Raw genomic sequence first — 26,514 nt, 5'->3', positions numbered from 1 at the left:
GACTGAAACCTGAGAAGATCCTCTAGCAATACGAAGTTATAATTCCTAATAAGCCAACAGGACTGCAAATCCTTTCTAAAATTACTTTCAAACTACCATACTGTTTATAGGCAGACAAGGAAAAGACAACCGCTACCAAACTAAAGCATCCAAAACATTCAAAATAATCTGCAATTGCTTCCAAACAAGATGCAAACAACAATTTATGCTCATTTATTACTGAAAAATGTCTATTTTCTACCATAATATGAAGTGATTTTATGTAAACTATAAAAAAAAAAAAAAGAGACTGAAATCAAAGAAACAGATTTCACCTATGTACCCAAGGAACTGAAAACTCCCTTAATTTGAAAGAATTTTTTCCTATCATTCTGCAAGATTAAACCAAAAGTCATCAACAGATTTCCCTGGAGTATTCATGAACCGTAGGCCAGAATTACAGAATTATATTTTGCCTTGAATTTCACAAAGTTAGTGTGAGCAACAGATTTTGTCAGAGAAAGAATCCCTACATACAATGTGCTCCCAGATGCACCTTGCAGGAGTGTCTTGTGGACACTAGAGAGGAAGAGAGGAATATAATAGCTCAGAGTAAGTCACGCTCATTGCTTAAGGGCCTAGCCTGCAAACCTGGCTTTACAAGTGAACTCCAACAGCAAACTCCAACAGGGTTATAAGACAGCAAAGAACTTGAGTCCCAGTCAGGTGACCTTCCCTGTACTTCCATCTCCCTATAAACCGCCAACAGAAACAACCTTAAAATTCCCCAATTTACCATTTCATTTACAACCCTGCAATTTCATTAAACACTTCTGTAACCCACAGAAGTGCTTCAAATTCAAAACATTTCAAATACTTGCCTTTTAACAGAAAGGCCATACTGGCATGAACAAATTTAAATACAACTGTTAATCAACAAGAACTGCCACAATTCAGGGCATATTAAAAAAATAGTCTTCTGCACTCAGTTGGTTGTTGCTGTTTGGTTGTTTTTTTTTATATACTATGGAAGGGATCGTATTCTTTCTGGCAGCACAATTGATAGCTGCAGAAGTCAACTGAGTCCATTTTTAATAAAAAAAGTTAACTTGTAAGGCATGAAAATAACCCAATGCAAGAGAATGGATAGCAGAGTCCCTAAAATGACATCAGGCTCATCAGGAATATTTTCATTTGGAAGCTATATATCTGCATTCCTCAGAAGTGCTTGTATTTTAAAACTCATCTCTTACGGAACTGCAGTAAAGGGTTCTTGTCTGAAGATAGCCACGAGCCAAATGACCTCATGAATTTACGATTCATAAAGTTTTAGTTCATTTTTATGAAGACAGCAGAAAGACTCCAATAGTGATTTAATTGATCTTATTCAGGACTCACCAACATTGCTCTGTATTGGATTAATATAACAAAGAGTTCGTATGAATTACATAAAGCTATTTTTAGTTTGGATAAAAATGCAGAGTTGACTATTTCCACACTACTAATGTCATTCTTCTCAGTCATCCTCATTTGTTCACACTTTCCCTCATCGTAAACTCCTATTTTATCACAAAATACTCTCAATAGCTCTATTGACTCCTAAAACACCACCTCCTCTACTCCTTTGCTTTTTGTATCCTGAAAACAGTTTCCACCAACCCACAACATTTGACACAGTATCCTAATTTAGTTTGTCTGATCATCTCCAATCATTTAGTATTGCCCACTCCTTATCTACTGTACGCATACATATCTACTGTCCAATACACCACACTCAGATTTCTTTGAAGCTTTCAGGGTCCTCTATCCTTTCATTTCTATTTTCATTGTCAAATTTCACCATCTCCACACTGAATTTCCATACCTCTTACATTATTTTTCCTATTGTATAATATGTCTTTCTTTTTGTTCTTGGAGTCAAGACAGCTAGAGAGCACACAAAGTTTTACCCTTTTAAGTTTGTTATTTCTTCTCTTTTGCTGCCCTTTCTTGCTTCTACAGCTTCATACTTACACATAACTTCTTCTTCTTAAAGGCAAATAACTAAACACCAAACACATTTCAAAAGGATTCTTTTTGTTTTAAGTCCACTGGTTTATGGATCAGTATCCACTATGCTGTCAACTGCATTCCTGCTCAATTCCCAGCTGTCAAAAAAGTAACATGTAAACCATCAAGAAATCTATTGCTGCGGTAAATAAAAACACAAACTCAAACAGCACTGCATTCCTGGAAGTTATTTGAGAATGTTCTAGAGGAAACCTACAACTCATGCTGAGAAACTTTTGGAGACTTGGTAGGCATGTTATCTTTCACCTATCATGAATTACCTGTTTCAGGATGTCTGCTAAACATGTCATGTTTAATCTGCATGCAATTTATAGATTGGAACAAGAGCTAGTAAACAGACACTTGGGACCACATCAAACTTCAGCAAAAAAATCTTCCAAGTCAGTTACAATCAGGCTAAAGACTATTTTCTGGTTTTATACAGCATTGCTCCCACTTATAGTGATCCTTAACCTTCTACGATTATTCTGATTCAAGAAGAAACTCAAATGGAGTTATCTAGTGTTCTCCTGAAATGTTACGTTGTAGTTTAAGAAAAAAAAAAAAGTAGTAAAATATTAGAGCCAAAAGAAGGTCATCATTTCATGTCTGGTCTAAGCAAACACTGCTGCTAAAGAAGCCAACCTATTCTTCTCCCTTCTCCTTTGTTATTTGTTTCTAGGACTACATTCTCCTTGCAAATGCTTCTGCTGGAAAGCAATTTTCTCCAATCCTTAAGCTCACGCATGCAGCCAGCCACCTCATCCTGCCATAGAATGACACTACAATAAAAATGCACTATGCAGCTTTGCGTTTTTTGAATAATACAATGTACAAACCATCACTTTTGTACATGTTCTCAGTTACTCTTAATGCTCCAAAAAAGAGAAAGATTAGTTCAACCAATCGGGCTCTTCACCTGTTACAAGGTTCTACTCAAAATTAAATATTAACAATGTACTTTTCTGCATATTGAAAAAAATTATACTTAAATCTGTTTTATTTGAAACCTTTCCAGAAAGAGTAAGAATTTCCTCATTATATATTTGAATCTTTTAAAATTATATTCTGAAATTAATAGAAAATTTCTCATTAAGGAGTGTACCTTACATTCTAGGTTTTGACAAGAAATCATTAATATTAATTAAATTTTTTAAATTATCTCCAAAGCAAGGAAACTTAAATGACTGGGTTGCCAGGAATATCTATTACAATATTAATAATTTTTTAAAAAGTGAGTTTGATCTGAAAGATCTCTAAGCAGCTATTGCACAATCTTTGCAAAGATCTTCATTTTTTTATATAGCTGTTCAGATGAAAAATAAAGCTAAAATGAGAAAAGAATATTAAAAGCTAAGAATATTATTTAGGGAATATATGATCTCAATTTTCTATAGGCATTTGCTGCATATTGGAATGGGACTATGCCTAATACTAGTATAGTAATTATTTTAAATCATTATTGGGGAGAGGGCCTTTCAGTAAGACAAAAAGAACAAGAATATTGGAAAAAAATGCCTTCTTATGAAAATCTTTATTCATATACTCATGACATAAGACATCCCACTGAGCTGTGTGTATGCGCACACAGAGACTACACAGAAATCAGGTAAGGTGCAAAAGAGGCATGCATTCTTACATTATACAAATGAAACTGCAATGTATAGTGCTTCTGAAGTAAATTAAGTAATATTCTGTGGGCATGTAGGATATATATGAGGACATAGCAAAAAAAAAAAAACCAAAACAAAAAACCGAACAGATAATAATCCTCAATATCTGTAACGGGAACACCAGCCTCTGGCCTATGAAATAATAAAGTCCTTATAATGGACACCTGCCCTAGTCAGGTTGCAAGCAGAAAAATAAAAAACCCCAAAACTTATACGGCCAGGAAGCTACCATTCTTAACATTAAAGTAAAGAAAAAGCCTTCTTCCAAGGCTAAGACAAGACATTGTAAACTCAAGGGTTTTTTTTCCATCATCATAATTAGTACCCTGAAAAGAAAAAGAAAGAAAAAGAATGAAGAGATTTATTTAGAACAACTGCAAATGACTCATTTAACCTGCATATCCACTAGGATAGATAACTTCTAGGAAGATAACTCTAAATGCAGTTTCCATGAGAACAGAGTCACATCATGATATTTTTAATGTCTTCTCTTAGGAAGTAATCTACATTTAAAATATGGAAACTAGCATTAGGAAGCTAAACCAAAGTTTAACTTGGGTTCATACCCCAGTGGAATACTTTTACTCTATAATAAAATAAAGCCATGCTATAACAGCACCAAGAGGACAATATCCACATTATTACTAATTGCACTACATTCATCAAATTTTGCAACAGTGCTTTACTACTCCTAGTAAGAAACAATGTTAAAAAAAAATAAAAAATGTTCAAGTAATTGCTTAAACTCTATACTACCAAACAAGCTCCAGAAAACATTCTGACTATACAACTCAAATATCCAACAAGGAAAAGAACACCCACAGATGTTCAACTACACTACACTGAACCACAAGACCCAAAGGTCAAATCTGAAGTAATTCTTGCTATGAACAGTAAAGCAGTCGCAAATACCAATTAAATATAAAAGCTCCTTTAGAGAAAACAGTATTTTTACAATTCAGAAGTGGTACTTGATAAAAAGGAGGGAATAACAGTGATAGTCAATGCCTATCCCACTCCCTCCCAGGAATCAGTAGAAGGTTTTCAATTCACCAAAGAGCGCTTGGTTGTGGGCTTTGCAAGCCTGGTGCCACCTGGGATACGTGGGTTGGTTTTTTTTGTAACTAGAAGAGAGTAACCATACCTGTCTGCTCCTGACTGTTAATCAGAGGGTTATGCAATTTGTATTGCATAAACTAATATCCAGCTACTTACCTATAAGTAAGAATCAAGGAGGAATTTTTCTGCTGTATTAAGTGAGACTTTTTGTAGTATTGGCAGACACTGCCAGAAATTTGAATAACAACTTTGTAAAACTATCACAAGTTCATGTAGGTCAGATATCCAAATCGAAAATGGGACATAGAAAGCCTATTCTGAATGCTATGGGCTAACCCTCAGAGTACAATGAGAGGACAGGAGGCCAAAGGCCTTCAAAAGAATGAAGAAACAAACAACGACAAAAAAAAAAACCAACAGTGGGAAAGACACTGAGGTACTGTTAGCTTTAGACGGGGCAAGCAAATACACTTGGTTCATGAAAAGCAGCACAATCCCACAACTGCACCAGCAGATATTTTGATAAGCCCTAGTTATAAATGAGGAGAAACTAATTACATGCCAAGAAGACAGTTTGGGGATGGGAATTCCCCATATGAGTCTGTCTGGGATTTTTTTGTTGGTTTTTCTTTACAAACAGGCATTTAAAGCCCACCATTTCAAAGCCCATTTCAATGCTGTCCTTTAGCAGCACATTCAAGACAAATGGCTTCTGATCAGAAGAAAACACATCTTGAAAAGGTTTTCTACCTTGAAAGCAGAGCACAAGTGCCTCAGTAACACATTTTGAAGCACACAGAAAAACAGACATGCTTTGTCTGCTGCTGCTACTGGAAGAACTCCAAATAATGGGTTGGTAAAAAGGCCATTACTAAAGAACTGTTGCTAGCAGAAAATTATGTGTGATCTTTTTGTCCAAAACAGTTGTATTTCTAATAGACACTAATAGGAAGAATTAAATGAGTAAATTAACAGCAGAAATATAATAGCACTATCTATGGGAACTGTAAGCGCTCATTTATTCTTACCTTCTTCTGCCTCATCCTCCTGGGATGAGGACATAGGACCTCCTCCACTCGTTGGGCTGACCAATTCTTCTTCTCTTGCAGATTCTCTTTGTAGACTGACAACTTCATAAATTGCATCCCCAGCACTTGTGTGGCTTTTTCCTTCAGACTAAAACAAAATATGTGTATGTGTTAGGTCCCCACTGTTGATAAATGAAGTTCTAATAGCATGCCAAAACCAAACCCAAACACATAGAAACAAATCTCCTATCAAGGCTAAACAACAGTTTGGGCAAGACTCCCTCAGATTTCTTTGCAATGGCACCAGTAGACTGGCAGTAACTGACAGCTCTGTTTCTTTTTAAGTTTTATAGGTAGAAAGTATAAATAAAAGTGCATTATTTCCAAAGCTGCCTCTTAACAACCATTTTAAGTATTGTTCAGATCAATGATAAAAAAAGCTTTCCAATTTAAATAGCTATAATGAGATGAGGCCAAAGAGAAACCACAGCAAAAGAAAAGACGAGAAAACAAATAGGAAAAATATTTGAGTAAGTGACATCACAGAAACAGGAATCAAATGCCTGAGGGAGGCAAAAAATTTAATGGTAAAAATTTTTAGTAGGTAAAGACAAGACTAAAGAAGAAACAAAACCTCATATTTTTTGAAAGCCATAAACTGTGAAAAGCTCCTTGTAGTGTTTTACTCTCTAAAAAAATAAATGAAAAATTCATCTTTCTTCCAGTAAGTATAATTTGTAATATACTCCTTTCAGTGGGGAAATATTATTGGCTGTACCTAGCTATAAAACTTGTGTTTGTATGCCTAAGTTTTATTTATTCTTACTTTTAGATACGTGCACGTGTGTGTCTGTGTGTGTGTGCACGTGTACAAATCATGAATATCTGTCAATCTAACAGTTACATTAACCTGGAAATTTGAGCGTGGTATCTGTAACCATATATATTTGAGGACAGAATGTCTTCAGGGGAAATCATTTTGTTCTGTAGAAGTTGTTTTTCTTCCAAATCTGTCTCTTTAGCAATTTGGTAACTTTCAAGGCAAACTACCTCAAAGGTTTGGGGACAGGGGGAAGTTGATTGTTTTCTTTTTACTTCAAGCTGGAAAAGTTCATAGTTTAAGTCTTTGATGTTCAGTGGACTTTCACATGAAAAAAGTAGTCAGTTACCTATACTTCAAGCACTGGATACAAGGTTGCAAGTTTCAAAATAAAAGTATTAGTTTCTCCTCTGAGTTACAGTTCTGAACACAATTATTATTCAGTGACATGCAATGATTAATATATTTGTAGAGAATCGTATAAAACTGCAGACTAATGATTGTATTAAATGAACCAGCCCAAAGTGTTGTGCTATTCTGTTCTTCGTGCATCTTGCCTGATCTGTTAAAATAAGGTAATTTTTTGAACATATTAAAAACATCAAATTAACCGTGAAAAAGAACACAATTTCAGCTACAGAATATTCAATTTGTTTAAAAAAAAAAAAAAAAACAAACAAAATTATGATAAAGTTGGAAGACTCCATGACACCTTAGCTGGAGATGCACATGAACTGCTGACCAGCACTTGCAATTTCAACAACCTGGTGAAATTATGCAGATGGGTAGCTTAAATAGGGACTGCTTGGACTGACACAATATAAATTCTTTTATATTGAGAAAACTTTCCTACTGCGTTTTAGATTAACCGTTCAGATTTGCTTCCTTTAAAGCTGATACACCCTGGAAGCAGTGGCTCCAATTACCAGCCAGTTTTACTGACTGAACTTCTCAAGAAGTCAGCTTAATGAACTTCAGGGTATAGGCATAAATACCCTGCATTTTATAACATTTAGCAGGATGATATTAAAGCCATTATCCCCGTTTTATTCTTACAGAACACCATTATCAAGTAATTACAAAGTACTTGGTTAAATCAATCAAGTACAAACACCACTAATATTATTAATCATTTCTATCTATAGCTTTTACTTTTGAGGGAGTAAGGCATGAGGTCCTATGGATTTGTTGTATGTTACAAGAATTACAAGTCTTCACCTCCTTGTACATGTTCTGGTTAACTGCAAGACCCATCTCTATAAAATGTAAATAATTTGGTTATTTGTTTTTTCTGAAGCACAGATTTGGTATCTACAGGAATCTACCTTTACAAGGATCACGTTCTAATCATGAAAATGCGCATGAGTAACACAGTGAGATAAACAGATAGATAAGACAGATACATAGATAAATAGAAAGAAAAATCCTAAATCACACAGCAACCTGCATTTACGTCATTCCTCATATCTGACTGCACCTCACCAATCTTGGTTCAGACTATTAAATCTATCTGAATCATTACTCAGAACAGCTCCGATTTTCTTCTGCCAATTCAGACAGGTCCCATTTACCCCTTGCAGGAAAATGCCATTTCATTGCTTGCTTCCTTTTGGAACATCAGTAATGAATGCTTCCTCACTGGAATGGGCATGTTGCTGACAGACCCCAAGTCTAAAGTTTCCTCTCAAGGACTCTACATGCTAGAACTTAGAACTGGGCAGACTGCATTCATGCATGTCTCACCCACAGTCAAACACGCTACATTTGCACAATGACCGACAGCATTATTATCATGACTTTACATCAGCAGGAAATTATACCACAGGATTTGTTGTCCTGCACAGAGAAGCCACCTATGTTTGGAGCTGAGGCTTTTGATATTGTTATTTTTATATTATTATTTTTTATTATTATTATATTGATATTATTATTTTGGTATTGAGCAACCAGGTCTAGTGGGAGGTGTCCTTGCCCATGGCAGGGGGGTTGGAACTAGATAATCTTTAAGGTCCCTTCCAACCTAAACCATTCTATGATTAACCCACTGTTACATTCCCTAGAATCTACTTAAACTCAGCTGCTTTCTGGCTGATCCAAATGCCATCTGCAAAGCTATTTTCAAAAAAGTAATAGCACACTGAGGTACAGTGCCTTTCAGAGGTATCTCCAGAAACAGCTATTGCAATACAAACTTTCCATCTGATAATTGGCTAAATAAGATTTGCTACAGGTCAACCAGAGAGATTCTGTCATCCAGAATCAGGACTTAGTCTTATAGAAAGATTACAAAGATTAAAAGTGTTCCTCTCCCAAAAGTCTGCAGAACAGCTCCTCAGAATTTTACAACAGGAAGAAATGAATCTGTTTCTTCAGGGTGGGGAGGCAAATGTATGTTGCCACATTATAAGGGGTGAGAAAAAAAAAGAAAGCATCCATGTTACTCAATTAAAAACAGTACAGTTGCAAGTGGTTTAAAGTGAAAGTTTAACTGATTATAGATAAGTATCAAACAGCTGAGAACGTAATATTTTCAAATGTGTTTTCTTTAAATTTAAATTTTATATATAGTCAACATTTGCATATAACGGGTTTCTCAGATTTTCTTAAATTCTAAGTTGCTACACTAAACTCTAGAAGAAACAGAGAAACAGCATTGCATGAGATTTATTTACTAAGTGTTAAACACAGCTGCACTTTTGTCATGTAATAATCAACATAGCTTGTTTTTTCAGACCTATTACTATGCCCCATAGGAAGATGACAACTCAAATATTCACATTAGGCTCAGTAAAATTAAATCACTGCTCTTTGATTTCATTAGTCAAAGATGATGGACCACTATTCCTATGTAAACAGTACAGTTAGCCTTTGCTGTTCACTTTTTGAACAAATACCACAACATAAGTTTCTGGAGAAAGCAGGTCAACAGTTGCTGCAGGAGGATGCAATTATGCATCATCCTACAATGATAAAGGGCACACATATGTACGTTATGTACCTCACCCACTGCCAAAAACGGAAGACACTTTAGCATTCTACTCAACAGATAACTATTTAGCAAACATTACCAGATGGGATGGATATATCATCTCTCAGTGCTCGAGGAAAAAATAAATGCACATTAATCACACAGGCACAGGACAAGAAAGCTAACATAGAGGGGACACACAACTATGCATTAAGCTTCATCTTAATCACTTCCCTCTCTGTAGAATCGAGCAGTGTTTGTACAACTTGACTGAAAAGCCAAACTTGAAGGGACTGACTTCAGAGAAGGTTTTGTTATAAATGGTTATTTCTTTACTGCTATTTGAACATTTCATAAGGTTATAGTCACCATCTTGAAATAATATGAAGAATGCTAATTTAATAAACTTATAACATTAATGCCCTCACCTTTCACAAAGCCCTGAGGCAGTGAAGGACAAGAATGTAGATCATTTTTTACCCTCATCAGCAACTACAAGGGAGAAAACATGGCAGCTTCTCCATGAATCAGAACTTACTTTTCCAGATAATCTTCTTCCAAACTTATCTTTTGAAAACATGGAGAAATCTACCTTCTCAGATACTTTGAGAAAACAAGAGCAATAATCTAACTCTCTTAAACCTCTGCATAAGGTTCCTTTCCCTTTAATTGATTATATTCTTACAGCCACCTACCTGCACATTTTGAATCTCAGTAGCCAGGATTTCCCTTTGATACATATTAGTTGATTTTACAATGAAAAATTAAAGAGTCATTTCCCAGTTTTCCCAGTCAAATGGACTGCTTTAGATGCCTGCACAAAGGTCAGACTGTATGAAATTATAGAGAATTCAACAGGCAAGTTCAAAATTGTTTAAGCCCACAAAGCCAATGACTTATGACTCACTATAATTCAGTTTGCAGAGGCATTGAACATTTATCTATGCTCCTTAACCATTGTGCATTTAAGGATCTCAGCAATAAACAGTTAAAAGAAACAAACTACTGAGGTGCAGGTGTCATGATAACTTTTAGAAAGGTCAAATTATGACAGACAAAACAAATGCTCCCAGCATAAAATTAAAAACCATGCAATACCTGCTTTAGCTTCATATAAAAAGTTTCTGTGAAGGTTTTTCTGCTGAAGTACCAGAAGCGTTCATTGGCAGGGTACACACGCACAACAGTCTCCAGCAAAAACCGGACTGGCTCTACTACTTCAGTAACAACCATATCCACTGCCACAGTCATGAATACACGCTTATCTAAAACAGAAAAGCAAGTCACATACATAAAGAGTAGTCAAAGTTCAAATTTCTCTAAACAGTAAATGACAGAAGGAAACTTGTTTAAATTCAAAAACCTTTCTATGTAATTATTGATTCTCTTGCACCCATTTTATTTATCTGAGTTCTACACTCTACATGCCTGCTGCATAGAATGAGGGTATGCGTTAGTGTACCAAGTAAATGACAACTTTTTGAAACAAAGACAATCTGCCTTTGTTTTAAAGATAGGAGCAAAATGTCATGCAAAGAAAAGAGCATTAAGATACATGATCCATATCGAACAAAAGGAATGTGCACAGGATAAGTTCACAGTTTAAAGTATAAACTTACTGCTGAGGGAACACATATATAGCAAATCAGTGTCAAGGAGCTCCTACAGCATTGTTTGGTTTTTGCAGGTGTACAGTGCAAGAAAAGGATTGTTGCTTCTGGAATCATTCACCACAGAGAGAGGTAGTGACCATCATTTTCCATCATAACTGATATCTTTCTTGCAGGAAGCACAGATTTTTAAAATAAACTTTTAGAATCAGACATTACAGATTGCTAGATTTTCTTGTCTTATCAGACCAAAGAGGCAAGTGGGCATTAAAAAAAAATAAAAAAAAAAAAAAAACACAAACAAAAAAGCCCACACAAACAAACAAAAAAAAACCACAAACCACACCACACACACAAAGTCATATCATAAACCAGAAACTGTGTCAAGCTGCATAGCAAGAGTTTTGCCTATAGGCTACAAGAAATAATGTGGTTTGAAAATCCAGCAGCAAGAACAGTGACACCGGCTGTATATACTTCAAGCAACTGATGTGAGCTCTGCCGTGGGATAGGAAACAAAGTCCAGATTTGCATTGAAACCTTTTACATCACATCAGAGAACATCAATTCTAGCAGTAAGAAACTGTGCTATACAATCAAGCACTTCAGTGTTTCTCTCCCAGCTGCCCCAAGATGAAGAGATTGTAATGCTATTTGTAATCAACTCACCTCAAAACTAAAAGAAAGAGAATAGCAATGCTCAGACTTACACTGCTTTGCTGAGTACAGAAGGTAGAAAACTTCTGCAAAAAATCACAGTAATCAGGGAACAGGCACATAAGCCCCAAACACTAATTTAATGTCTCTATATGAGTAACACACGGCTCTCTGAACAATTATTCACATTTCTACATTACATACGTTTATACAGTAAAGTTCCTAGCCATGGACTCTTGGAACGCAATGATGTATGTACTCAGACCTATGCACCATGATTTCCAGGAGAAAATAGATACGCCAAACCCATGTCAGGTAAAACAAAGTTACAAAGTACGTTAAGTTACCTTTAGGAGTTTCCTCATTAAGCACTAGGAACATGGGTGCATTAGGATTCCACATCCCAGTAATCACATAAGCCTTCCCATCAGAACTCTTTCCCATGGATTCCTAAAAATAAACACGTACAGGATTCTACTAAGAGTCATGGTTTGAGACCAAAGAGATTGAGCATGGGGAGGTGAAATAGTTCGAGGAACTTCAGAGTAAGATTGTGTTCGCTCTAGAGAACACAATCCAAATAAAGAATATGAAATAATGTATTGAGAAAGGTTATAGAGAAATGGGAGAGAAAGAAGAAACATTAGAAGAGGAGAAACACTACATAAGAAACTGAAGACTCTAAGATACTTTATCAACATATTTTTTTCAATGCTTATTATAAGCATGAAAGCATGGTGGAACGTCTGCCACTCTACTTTCTGAGCAGCTGAAATGGTTGCTTGGAGAGGATGAGTTAAAAGAAACTTCCTAAAATTAAACTCAGTATACATAGAAATGTATATCTTAGCAGAGTAATATGTTAACAACACCAAAGGTCAGGCTGATTTTTTTCCCCACTCAGTAATTATAACTGACTTGCTCAGGCATGGACTTATATTTGTAAGTATGCCAATGGACTGGAATTCCAGTTCATAGGAAGTTGAGATTTAAAGAGCCAAATTTCAGGATAGTATGCAAATAAATCATCAACACGAGTAAAGAAATGGGCTAGGTAAAACTGGGATAACTGTACCAATACAAAATGTCTGATTGGTTTAACTCAAGCACTTCTTGACTTGAAAATGGTTGTATTCTTATCCATGGCATGAAAGTAAATTGATATTATCAGAGAAAGTATCATTACTTTGCAGTTCTCTTAGAAGCAACTCATAAGAAATTAAGATTGTAGAAGACAAGTGAATACTTCAAACTCTGAGCAAGAATTTAAATTCAAATGAAGTAAATAAAGGCAAAGTTTCCAGCGCCTAGGAAAAAATAAGACCACTCCCCTGATGCCCAAATATAACAACAATTATTTGCTCTAAATTTTAAGGCAACAAGGTTAACACAATACAGAAAGCTCAGTTATTTGTAACAACCGTCAGCTGACCTAATCAGTGTCTTCACCAATTGAAGAAAAAACAAGATGCCACAGGTTTTTACTTTAATTGAAATGTTTTACCCATCCTATGTAACAAGTGTGTTTCTGGTTTTAAGATATAAACCCCAGGATTTAAGAAACAAAACAAACAAACAAACAAACAAAAACCACAACAGATGAGAGGTTTGTTTGGTTGGGTTTTGTTTGTTTGTTTTTTAAATCACCTCTATCTTACTAAATGAATTATTTATTATTAAGCATTACCATGTCTAGTAGATGCATGTCACTGTTCTTCACATTTCGTCCAGGGCTCAGTAGCATCCCAAAGCATCTGTGAAGTTTATTTAAAAAAAAAAATTTAAAAGATAATTAGCTTTTCAAAATACAAAAGTATTTTGTTGAACATAATGGCACAGCCACCTACTGCTTCTAATTTAAAGAAAACCTTTCTTAGTAACTTTTTGTTAGTGTTATGGCAACGCTTAGGAAACATCACAATATGTATTACAGAAGTGATAATGAAATTATTTTCCAGAATGAAGATGACATAAATCAGTGTCTGACCTGTGAACAATCATTTATTCTTAAAGACAACTTAGAATAATGAGTTTAAAGATACCACCAATTCCTATACATTAGTGATGGAGACTGGCAAGAAGAAATTCACCCTCTCCCCAGTCCATTTTAAAAATTATTTTTCATACAACCATACGAAAAGTTACAAATTCACACATTCTATCACTCATGATGTCACTGGTATAAAACATCATGTAGCATCATGGGCCCTTAAAAAAACATGCTGAATTTTTAGACTTTCATTCTTTATTTTTTTAAAGCTGAACTTCTGTATTATACAGGGCCTTGAATTCCAGAATTCCAGTCCAGTTATTTAACAAGAAAATGTTCTTGATATTTTTAAGAGTAAAAAGAATAAGAATTCCAAAACATTCTTAAAACATTCACATTTTCAAACTTTCTGAATATCAAAGGCACTACTCAAAAGAGGACCAACTTGAACTGGGTTCCCCAGGACCTTGCCAAATCAAGTTCTGAGCATCTCCAGGAACAGAGAATGAATGATTTCTTTTGTCAACCTGTTCCAATGCTCAACTGTCTTTGTACTGACAACAACTGGCCTCATTCAGCAGGGGAATTTCCAGGGAAGTAACTTGTGTCTATTGACTCTAATCCCACCACTCTGCATCTCCAAGAAGAGTCTTGTTCCATCTCCTCCATATCCTCCGACCAGGTATTCGAATACACCACAGAGTCCCCCCATTCTCATCCTATTATAAGTCTGACCAAAGGCAGTTCTGTCATCTGGGCAATCCACTATTTATAATTTTCAGCAAACATAAATTGTAAGAGATTGTTTGAACATTCATAGGTTAGCAATGAAGAAAGAATAGTTTCCCAGCTTTCAGGCAAGCACACTGTATCATGAACAGAGATATAATAGCAACTATCATTTCAGTAATGCTATTAACTGTAAAAGTCTTAAGATATGCAATTACTAAACCACCTAGTAAATTTTCCCCCATTACATTTGGGTATATGATTTTCATTTTCCACCTCATTACACTGAAACAGCAACTTCCATCCACAATTGTATTTTTCCTTCTCTATATCCTTTCGCTACCAGAATCTTAAAATTAAAGTGGTAAATAAAACAGTAGACAACAATTTTGATTTATCTATATAGCATAATGCAGTGCCATGTAAAGCAACCAAGGTAGCTAGGATGCTAGGACTTACATTTAACCACACAAGCAGGCTTCTCTGCGAGACTAATTAGACCAGCCAGAACATTACAGTAGACTGACTACTTTCTGTTTCTGATGTAGAAATAGCTCTGAAAGGGCTATAATTTATAATAATAGGGGGGTCACTAGCTTCTGGTATACCTGCTAAAGAAAACTGTAAGGGTAAGATTCAGTGGCAGGCAAAACATCTATGGTCTTCAAAGACAACAGCTCACAGATCTCCTAGCTCTTGCTGTACTTCTCTCAGATGTACACAAGTGCTGATGTGTGCCAGTCAAAATTTTTGGGAAGTATGCTTCCAAAAGAGTCAGAGTCAGGAAGAAGTAATCCCTGCCTCTCACAGAAGCAGATACTTAAGATAACTGGCAGCATCCTGCTACTAGAAGAGTCAGGGCTTCTCTTCCCACTAAGTTCAAAGAGCAAAATGAGTTCAAATGTGCTCAGTACCCTTACTTGCAGAGGAGGCAGATTTTACGCAAATAGTTGTCAACACATTCAGTCTCCGATTTGAGGAGGCTGAAGAACACACCCAAGATTCAAAATGACCTGCATAGACTGTGGGCCTCAGTCTTGCCACTTCTGACATGTTGAGTTTTCTGCACTTACAACTGGGTACCAAGTGGCTATGTGCAGGTGCACTACTCTTTAAATTCAGCTAGTTTCTAGACCTGCAAAAAAAGAACTGAAATTATTCTTCACTAATATATATTTCCATTTATATAAATATAAATGCTACCCACAGATAAGGCTGATGGTATTAAGCTAACATGACAACATGATCTTTAGGAGTTTCTCGTACTGCTGAGCAACCAGCCAATACTCTTTTGGTAATATTGCCATCTGGTGGCATTCGCTATTTTTAAAAATCGAGCTATTGAGAAGGAATTTCCTAATTCAAATCAATACAATACTACTGCACTAACAAGAGTCTACTGCTAATGAACACATTGAGTAACTTATTCTTCACATGCATGGCCACTTATTGTGCAAATGCTTTGCACAAAGAGTTGGATTATTCTGCCCAAAAGGGATTCCTCTCATGTAACTTCCAGGAAATACAGCATGAGTCATCAACCATACCTGAGCTCTTCACCATCACTTCAAGATAAACATTAGAATCATATTATAACAAAACTACAAAGGAATCCTACTCATCTTGAAGACTCCACGAAAAGATTGCATCTTCTAACCAGCAGGTTGAGTCCAAACTTGTCGTGTTCCAGTACATTGCTCTAACAGATTAATATGCTCCAAGGCATAACATAGCTCAGACAACCTAACTTGGTCCCTTTGACTAAACAGTGAAATGCTGTTAATGCAGGATTACAATAAATGTGTGGGTTTGCACTACTTAAAAACAACAGAAAGCAAAATCAAAAGCATTTGAATGTCATAAGTACCCTAACACCACACTGAAAAAAAACATTTAAAAAAAAAAAAAAAGGAATGTTTGAGCCTGTTTCTTGTTTTTACTTAAAAGTCACACAAATACTTCCAAAGAAATTCAAAACTGAACCATGCATCTATAAATTAATTCTATTGCGCAATCCTACTTTCTGTGTTATTGTTGTATGTTTTCTGTCACATAACTCAGAAAGCCAGGGAAAAGTACATCAAATACAATTCTCTCAAAAACTTAACCTATATTATTTTTATAAGAATCTTACCTTTCAATGGCCAGTTCTTTGTTTGAGAGTTGCTGAACTGTAATCACCACTTTCTTCTCAATTCCCTGTTTAAGCTTGAAATATAATTTCTCTCTATCCTTTGGCACAGGGCTAAAAGAATAAAGAAACAAGTTTCTTTAGCACAGGTATAGAAGATTAACCGTTAAGTAAAGAAAAAAAGAGTAGCAGCCCACTTAAACTGTTAATGGCTCAACTAATTTGAGAGACTTTCTCTACCTTTTTTGACAAGTTAATAAACCGGCACTGAAGAAAAACAGACTATAGGCTCACACTTAGTATACTAATTGTCTAGGGGATTTATAGAAAAATGTATCCAAAAACGCATGGGATATTTTGGGTTTTAAAATTATAGAAAATATGCTCTATACTGGCTATGAAGCAAAAAAAAATAGGAAATTTTCACAGAATTAACTCTTATTATCAACTCTCTCTTCCACTCAAAAAAATCTTGTCATTAACTGTTAGGCAAAGAATACTTTGCTTCCGTGTCCCCTGTAAGGCTTAGAGAAAATTACATTTTCTAAATCTTCAATAAATTTGGAATTCAATAGCCTATTTAAAAGAAAAAAAAGCATTCACAAAAAAAAAAATGAGACCACTAGACCGGATTTACTCAAGAAAACTGGTTTCACTAAAGTTTGTAAAAGACTTCCTATTATCTTTTCCATTTACACAGGCCTACCTTGAGCATCCCTACCAGAAATCATGTATTTAAAAGACACTAACTTGAAAAAGGTATCCTGATTTTTAATCTTTTCACAGAAAACATACACAGAAGAAACTGTAGTAGCAAAGTAACAGCTTCCTTTTTATAACAAGTCTATTTATGAAAAGAGGCCAAATCTATTTTACTGCAACATAGTAGCTGTGCATTCTGCACAAAGAGATTTCTACTTTTCCCTTTCCATTCAGATTACCTAAAATTCCCTTTTCCATCATCTTCTTTGACTTCTAAGGAAACACTGAAAGTGTACACATCACTATCTGGAGTAGGAAGAACAAAGTCCTTAACATGATCAGATGCTTGTTTGGAAGAACGTTTGAACGCTGTTGAGAAACTATATAAAATTCGGCTGACCTGCAGAAAAGCAAAAAAATTAGTAGTTTTATCAAAAATAAGAGTATTTTTAATGTGGTATTATGATGTATTTTTGAAGGACTTAATAATCAAGCAAATTCAGTAACAACAACTCCTATTTCCACTCATGTCACATTCACTGCTCATGGAATGCTCATTAAGTTAATATACAGTACAAAATTAGGAATGCAACTCATTAGAGGACTTGAATAACGTACTTTTCAGGTTGTATATTTAACAACACAACTTACAGCTTGCTCTTGCAGATGTCAAAAAAACAAGGAGATTTCTTCTTTTTCAACCTCTCAGTTTTCCACCCTAGAAAATCCTTTTCTCCCAAACTATCACTTAGTTCTTCCTAAAATATCTAGGGCAGAGTACTGTAAAATGAGTCTTAGTAACTCACAAGGTCTACACTGCAACCTTAGACTGAAACCTACCCAAATGAGGCCTGAAAAACAAAATATTTGTCTTAAACTTAGGTTTTCTAAACCTTCCCAAACAGTGCACTTTGGCATTTTATTGAAACACTAATAGAAGAAAATAATTATTAAAAATAATTAATTATATTAATATTCATGTATATTAATATTCATGTGCAACTAGCTGCACATTCTGTGAAATTCATTATATGTGTTAACGTATTTTTCAAGGCACTATATACCATTTCCATGTCTGGAGTAACTTCTTAAAATACTGTTTGTATCCTTTTTACAAGTCACTGTACAGCATTTAATACTTACTGCCTCTTTAATCTCACAGGAAAAAACGTGGATCTGGAACTCTTCGGTTCCACAGCTGCTTTCAGTAAATGCAAAACAGTCACTCTCTGAAGTCCCATTTTGTCCACGCACACAAAACAACACCTTATAGATTGGAAAAGAGGCTATCTCCACATTGCTTGATTGATTTATTATTCTGTCAAGGGAAGGAACAGGGAAAATAAAAGAAAAAGGTCAGTAAAACAAACAGGCCTACCTAAAAGGCTTTTCTGCAATTAGATAAACAAATACCTAAACTGTAATTACTACTAAATTCAAGTACCCAACATGGGCAGTAGGAAGAGAAATGTCAGGCTTTCCAAATTGAGGAGTTGAATGTTTAATTTCTTTTATACTCCATAATATAGACAAATATAGTATCTCTATAACATGCAATAACGATGACCATCATTGCCCTGCAATCAATAATGAAAAACATAGACGTAGAAATGTAGAAACCACAGCAACTGTAAAAATGCAAATTGTATACAAAGATCAAAGAAAATTCAACATTACAAAAGAATTAAAATCTCTGTTTAAGAAAACATTAAGAAACCATTATTTATTCAGTTTGGTTTTATTATTTATACAAGACTGTATAGCTTAGCAAAAGCTTACTGCCATGTTCAGGTGAATATTAAAATCACAGATCTAAGGGCTCATACAAAATTTTAAACTCCTCTCAAACTCAGAACACAAAAAATATTTCAGAAACTTCAGAGAAATCAACAGGGGTAATACACTTTCCAGTATATCTCTTATTATCATATTTGTACAGAGATGCAGGTAGAAAGATATGCTTTTGTTGACACTGTATGGCAACCACAACCACCAACTATGTACCTGCACGTTAGATTTCAGCATGCATTTTGTTGCTTCAGAGGAATTCCTCAAAAATAACTGTCTTCAGCAAGAACTTTAGGCACAAATCCAGCAATTCTACTTCCCTGACTAAGTCAGAATCCACCTTTAATGTGTCTGTGCAAGTAACAAAAGAAACATTTGTATGTTACCTTACAGAGCCTTCTGGAATGTTTGGAACATAAAGAGTCACAGGTAAAGGGGCTTGACTTGAGGATTTCATGTTTGCCATGGCATGTAGAGCTTCCGGTTCATTTCGAGGGGCAGACACCTTTGTGCAACCTAAGTAAGTCAGTTTGTTAAACAATACGCTGTCCTCTTCCAAGGGTTCACTGGGAGAAGATGCCTTTGGTGCAGAGATTTCTGAAAATAAAGAAACCACTTCTTTAACCGCTTGTTTTTATTTTCACACATTGTTTTCTGAATGAATTCCATAGCAAAATCTCCCACTTTTTTTTAAGAATGGACCAGCTCCAACAGTAAGAAATCCACTCAGCAGCTTAACATTGTTAAGTCTATTCCAATGCAGGTTTCCAAGTATTGCATAGGTTCAAATTGCCTTTTGGTTCTTTTAGCAGCACTAGAACACAGTTTTTCCTTAAGCTCTATTCCCCAGATGTTCTTTAGTTTGCCTATGCCTCCTTCTAATTCCTACTCATCATTTTGCATAATGATGCCTCGTTAATTTTCTTCTCTCCCATGCCTTTCCAGCTTGTGCAGAATTATTAAATGTGGTTCACACTTCTGGATAGCCACATTAAACTGCATGAAACCATCAGGGAGCTGGAGAAAAGAAAAGGGATATCTGTTTGCTCCTCTACTCAGCAAAAGAGAAGCATTCTTTTTCCACTATCACACTGCTATGGACAGGGGTGACCTCGAGGGAGCTTTTAGGGATTTTGTTGTTCTTGTTTTGTGGTGGGGTTTTTCTAAGGCATTTTGACATTTCAGAAGCAAGAGGAGAGGTGGAAGAAAAATTCATAAGTATGGAATCAGAATAACCTAGGTTGAAAGAGACCTCTAGAGGTCATCTAGCTTTAACTCCTGCTCAAAGACAGATCAGGTTAGATTATGTCTAGTTTCAAAACTGGATCAGGTTACTCAGGGCCCTATCCAGCTGAATTTTGGTATATCTGAAGATGGATATTCCAAACCTCTCTAAGCCATCTGCCCTCTGTTATTTCTATTTCTTATTACTGTTGCTAATATTTCTGTAATACTTAAATCATAAAGGTTGCAAATTGAATTATTTCTATTGAAGAGCAGGGAAAAAAAGTAAAGTATTTACAAATTTTTTTGTTCATTCACGCTAAGGGTTATGTTCTATTTGAAGCACATCAGTCTAAAAATCATGTCAAACAGGGAGGCAGTAGGTAAGTTTCTCAAAACAGACCATTTAAATACAGCATACACGTAATTATGAGAAGGATGTTTCCATGATGCATAAGGTGTATATCTTATGCTACCACAAAAAAACTTTTTTTTTTTAAACTTCCCAAACAGATGTTATGGAAATTATCTGATACAATGCCACAGAAATGATCTGCATACTACTGAGGGAAAAAGAACTCTAAATCAAGGCCCACAGAGATGGCCTATTTTACCTATATTGGTATTCCTAATTTTTTTTAAAGTAAAAGCTATCAGAAGGTAACTGAAAAGATCCAAATTCTTTGGTAATTATTCATTTTCTTATATTATGTTTCAGAGTTATTAAAAACACCACAGCAAAGCCACCACTGAAATACGTATAGACTGCTACCCTGCACAAAGCATAGTCAGCTCAATTCAGAAGTAAAAATCCAAATGAAACAGAGAAGTCCAGATGAGCTTTCAGCCTTAGATTATTCAACAGCTTCTAAATACTTCTGGACCTAAGGAACAGACAGGCTTGGGAGGTAGGGGGCACTTTACATAAAAAGCTTTCAGTCCTCCCTTTTTCATCAAAATTTCAAATACCAGCTAAGTACCACAATCATTCCTAGCAAATGTCAAATCTAAAGCTGTCCTTACTGATACCTGGTGATAAAACCAGGGCTGAAGAGTTTATCAGTTTGCTCAGGGTGTATTTCATTTGCAGGTTGTACTGTCAATGAACACCACCATGAAATTTCTCATAGTGCACCACCATCATCTCCAACTCATCTGTAGTCTGTTTAGCAAGTTACCAAGTTACCTGATACTTAACTCCTAATTCTTCTAGGGCTGGAGAAAAAATGAAAATTATCTTGACCAAAACAGAGCAGCACAGGTTATCGATCTGACGATAATCTATTCCTGTCTAAAATCCACAACTAATCAGAAAAGGAGAGAAGGCTCCAGGGTATTCTCCAGTGTAATTTTGGAATGAAGTTCCAGAAAGCTTTATATTCATTTTAAAGTTAACTGGAAACTGCATAAAGGAAAAAAACTGCCATATATCACTGGGGGGTTAAGCACTTCAGCAATACCTGTAGCAGAAGGGTCTAAAACAAGGTGCAAAGATGGCTGATATGTTTGACCTGCTGACCTATCTCCAGCTGCCTGGCTGCAGGCATCACTGGAACCTTCTTGGAGAACAGTGAAATCATTCTGGTCTTTTTCAGAATCTCTCAGTATCTCTTCCATTGCCTTCTCCAGCTGATCATCTCCATTTGAAAATACCTGTAAGCAGGAGATAACATTTTTTTAAAGCGACCTGTAGCTTTACTTTCACTATTATTTTTCAAACATATAATCTTACTAATTGCAAAAGTTAAGAAACTTTACTAAACGCAACACCACACTAATCATCTCTAAGACTGTATCATAATATAACTGACATCCATTTTACTAACTAGAACTAATCATGCAAAGCTTCTGATACCCACTAAACATTCACAGAACATGACTCATTGTATCTTTTCTTTTTTAATATTTAATACTACAAAAATTAGAAGTTATTATATTAATTAGCAATAACCAGTAAGAAAATTGTGTATTTTTATAAATTACCAACTTAATGTACAAACAAAACACTTAACATTTAGCTTGATGTCAACTTTTCAGGTGTGCAGTATTAAAAAATAACCTCAACACAAATGAAAAGCTGTGCTTTGTGGGCAGTTTAAATGACCAAAATAAAAATAGCTACACTTTCTTTTTCCTAAAGATTACTGAGAATAAGAGAAATTCAGCATTCTCCAAGAAATCCAATTTTTTTTAAAGATGTCCTGAATAAAGCATCTTTTTCCCTTGGTAATTCAGCTCATTTCAACTAGTCTCTCTTCCCTTTGTGCCTAATCCTTATATTTCCTGTTCCTCAAGGTCTGCTCACTGATCTATACATGCTTACAGAAAACGACAGGCAGCAGAATGACATTCTTTTGATGAATAAAAAGGACATTATAGACTTTTATTTATTTCTTACATAATTCTCCACCTGCAGAATCAGTGTTTCACAAGGTGATTAACTTAAAAGCACCATGAGGACAAGTAACCTGGCCACAGCTGCATTCTTCCTCCAGAGTCGCATAATATGCCAGCAGTGGTGCCAGATACTTGCGTTCTAGTTTCACATAGCAGTTGGCTGCTCTTCCCGCCCACCAGTCATTGTTCACAGCAATTTTCCTGTGTCTTTCAGGACACTAATATGTACCTCAAAGCTTAGCACTAAAGCACACTGGTGTCAAGGATCTCAGAATCAACAAAATTAAATCAAGTATAATCCAATGTCTCTTCCCATTCCATATAATGGACATGTTCTCACTGCTAGTCCAACAATCATCCATCTAAAAGCTACAGACCTCTCTTGAAAAAACAGGTTTGTGTGTTTAGATCCTTCATTCAGAAGAAAGAGATCAGACTTTGTTACAGATTTGTCTTAAAGAAAATCTACTTTCCTAGTCACATTCAAACCATTTCAGTTCTTTCATCAATTGTCCCACACATGGGGGGGGGTGCAAGTGTAAGGAAATGGCAAGAAAATTATAAGACACATTCCCCAGAAAAAAAAAAAAAATAATACAGCCTTTCACAAGTACTAGCTTTTCAGACCAAAAAAACCCTCATGGCCAATAACAAAGTTGCATCACGGATTCTACCTCTGGTTTATCTGTCTCTTTCCAGACATAATTACTAAAGAAGCAGCTGGTGTTTAATACAGACAGAAATCATCAGCTGTAAATAACTGCTAAACAGTTATGCAAAGACAGACTAAGTACTTATTGTCGTTTCAAGGGGAACAAATTCCTATTGTTCCAAGCAGACCAAAACCAGTAAATCAGCTACTGCAACTGGAGAATTTTCTAATTAACCAATCTGCTGTCACCCAAATGTAAAAATATTCTGCTTTTTAGAGGTAGAAAGCATTTAGAAAAGGTCTTAGTCATGCCTAAAGTAGCACTAAGCATGAAAACTAAATTAAAAACTAAAAAAAAAGATCTTCTGTGGTCTATTGCTATGCAGCCTAATTACAAGCGCTTAAGATAACAACAGTCAGAGTCTCTGGTCCCTAAATAAAGAATACTTACCGTTTTCATAGAATGGTTTAGGTTGGAAGAGACCTTAAAGATCATCTAGTTCCAACCCCCCTGCCATGGGCAGGGACATCTCCCACTAGATCAGGTTGCTCAAAGCCCCATCCAACCTGGCCTTGAACACTTTCAGGGATGGGGCCTCCACAACTTCTCTGGGCAACCTGTGCCAGAGTCTCACCACCCTCACAGTAAAGAATTTCTTCCTAATATCTATTCCAAAACTGCCCTCTTCTAGTTTGAAGCCATTACCTCTCATCCTATCACTACATGCCCTTGTAAAAAGTCCCTCCCCAGCTTTCCTGTAGGCCCCCTTTAGCTACTGGAAAGCTGCTATAAGGTCTCCCCAGAGCCTCCTCTCCTCAATGCTGAACAACCCCAAGTCTCTCAGCTTGTCTTCATAGGAGAGGTGCTCCAGCCCTCTGATCCTCTTCGTGGCCCTCCTCTGGATCCGCTCCAACAGGTCTATGTTCTTCTTGTGCTGAGGACTCCAGAGATGGACACAGTACTCCAGGTGGTGTCTCATGAGAGCAGAGTAGGTCACATCCCTTGACCTGCTGTCCATGCTTCTTTTGAAGCAGTCCAGGATATGGTTGGCCTTCTAGGCTGCGATCACACATTATTGGCTCATGTGAGCTTCTCATCAACCAACACCCCCAAGCCCTTCTCCTCAGGGCTGGTCTCAATTCATTCTCTGCCCAGCCTGTATTCGTGCTTGGGATTGCCCCGACCCACATGCAGGACCTTGCACTTGGCCTTGTTAAACTTCATGAAGTTTGCACAGGCCCACCTCTCAAGCCTGTCCTGGTTCCTCCGGATGGCTCCCCTCCAGGGTGTCGACCACACCACAGAGCTTGGTGTCGTCAGCAAACTTGCTGAAGGTGCACTCAATCCCTCTGTCCGTGTTGCCAACAAAGATGTTAAACAGCATCGATCCCAGTACCGACCACTGGAGAACATCACTCATCACTGGTTTCCACCTGGACATCGAGCCATTGACCGCAGCTCTTTGAGTGAGACCATCCAGCCAATTCCTTTTTCACTGAGTAGTCCATCCATCAAATCCATGTCTCTCCAATTTAGAGACAAGGATGTAGTGCGGGACAGCGTCAAATGCTTTGCTTAAGTCCAGGTAGATGATGTCAGTTGCTCTTCCCTTATCCACCAACACTGTAAGCCCATCATAGAAGGCCACCAAATTCATCAGGCATGACTTGCCCTTAGTGAAGCCATGTTGGCTGTTACTGATCACCTCCTTGTTTTCCATGTGCCTTAGCATAGTTTTAACTGGCCTGTAGTTCCCCGGGTCTTCCTTTCTTCCCTTTTCGAAAATGTGGGGTTACGTTTCCCCTTTTCCAGTCAGTGGAAACTTCACTGAACTACCATGATTTTTCAAATATAATGGAAAGCAGCTTAGCAAGTTCATCCACCAGTTCCCTCAGGACATGCGGATGGATTTCATCAGGTCCCATGGACTTGTGTGCCTTCAGGTTCCTTAGATAGTCTCGTACATGATCTTCTCCTAGGGTGGGCGGTTCTTCATTCTTACAGCTCCTGTCTTTGCCTTCTGCAACTTGGGCAGTGTAGTTAGAGCCCTTGCCAGTGAAGACTGAAGAAAAAAGTAATTTCAGTCCCTCAGCCTTCTCCATATCCTGAGTGACCAGGTCTCCTGTTTCATTCCGGAGAGGGCTCACATCATCTCTAGTCTTCCTTTTATCACTGACACACTTACAGAAGTTTTTCTTGTTGCCTAAACTTTAATCTGAAGCTCATTCTTTGAAAAGAACTTTTTAGTGCTCTTACTAATGTATAAATCAAAAAAAATACTACCAAAACTGACCCCTGAAGGAAAACTGAACTGCCACTTTTGGACAGGTCTGCTTAATCTGAGCTGTTAATTTCACTGGTAATGAGCAAGGACAAAAATTACAGTCTAAAAGTCTCCTCAAGCACACACAAGTATCTTTAATCAACTACTCAAAAGAAGTTGCAATCTTTTTATCAATACAAATCTTACTACACATTTAAAATAAAGTAATAGTAAACCTTCAGCTGAGGTTTTTCATCTTTTCCAGAGGTGTCTTCAGATTGCTGATGAACCAGGACAAATTCTTCATTAGCTAACGTGGATACACTTTCTGGAGTCCTACTGGTTTTGCTAAATGTTTTGACTTCCATCTCAGGTCAATAGTCTCCTCCTGCCACAAGAGCCTAACAAGGAAGGAAAAATATTAAATAATTAGTTTTGAAGCTGTAAACAATATGCTAATAGGTGTAATATGAAGTTGTTTTGAAATAATCTAATACTTAAAGTTATATGAATGTATTATACCATATTCCTCAAACTCCGATTTAATTGGTGTAAGGAATCTTTTTTAAATAGCAAGTACGATTTTTAGGATGTGTGTTTAAAAATTCTATGATTTAACAGCAGTGACTGTTATCTCTGTATATGGATAACACATGAGGAAATTTACCTCAGAGCTTCCACTACCCTTGTGTTTAATTTTCCAGGGTCTGCTCCCTCTACCTCCTGAATTCCTGCCCTTTATTCTCTCTCATACAGGTATATGTGTCACACACGTTGTGCAAAGATACAGGTTA

General features: G+C 36.4%; 1 protein-coding gene across 1 annotated transcript in view; it reads right to left on the bottom strand.

Moving 5' to 3' along the window:
• Positions 1 to 26,514, bottom strand: part of LOC309672788 (rab GTPase-activating protein 1-like) — a 62,700-nt gene that overhangs the window by 13,997 nt on the left and 22,189 nt on the right. Inside the window, exons 2-11 of the mRNA XM_082484383.1 lie at positions 25,957 to 26,121; positions 21,868 to 22,060; positions 19,570 to 19,780; positions 18,539 to 18,713; positions 17,635 to 17,795; positions 16,697 to 16,807; positions 13,531 to 13,597; positions 12,191 to 12,293; positions 10,675 to 10,841; positions 5,789 to 5,936 (exon numbers count right to left, since the gene is read on the bottom strand). Of these exons, the coding sequence (XP_082340509.1) occupies positions 5,789 to 5,936; positions 10,675 to 10,841; positions 12,191 to 12,293; positions 13,531 to 13,597; positions 16,697 to 16,807; positions 17,635 to 17,795; positions 18,539 to 18,713; positions 19,570 to 19,780; positions 21,868 to 22,060; positions 25,957 to 26,088 (1,468 nt within the window). The 5' untranslated portion in view covers positions 26,089 to 26,121. The remainder of the gene's footprint in view (positions 1 to 5,788; positions 5,937 to 10,674; positions 10,842 to 12,190; positions 12,294 to 13,530; positions 13,598 to 16,696; positions 16,808 to 17,634; positions 17,796 to 18,538; positions 18,714 to 19,569; positions 19,781 to 21,867; positions 22,061 to 25,956; positions 26,122 to 26,514) is intronic.

The sequence above is a fragment of the Vanellus vanellus genome (genome assembly GCF_965231255.1).
Source record: "Vanellus vanellus genome assembly, chromosome: 5".
In the NCBI taxonomy this organism is placed as follows: Eukaryota; Metazoa; Chordata; class Aves; order Charadriiformes; family Charadriidae; genus Vanellus; species Vanellus vanellus.
Note: the sequence above shows the minus strand (reverse complement) of the source record. Positions and strands in the feature narration are given on the sequence as shown.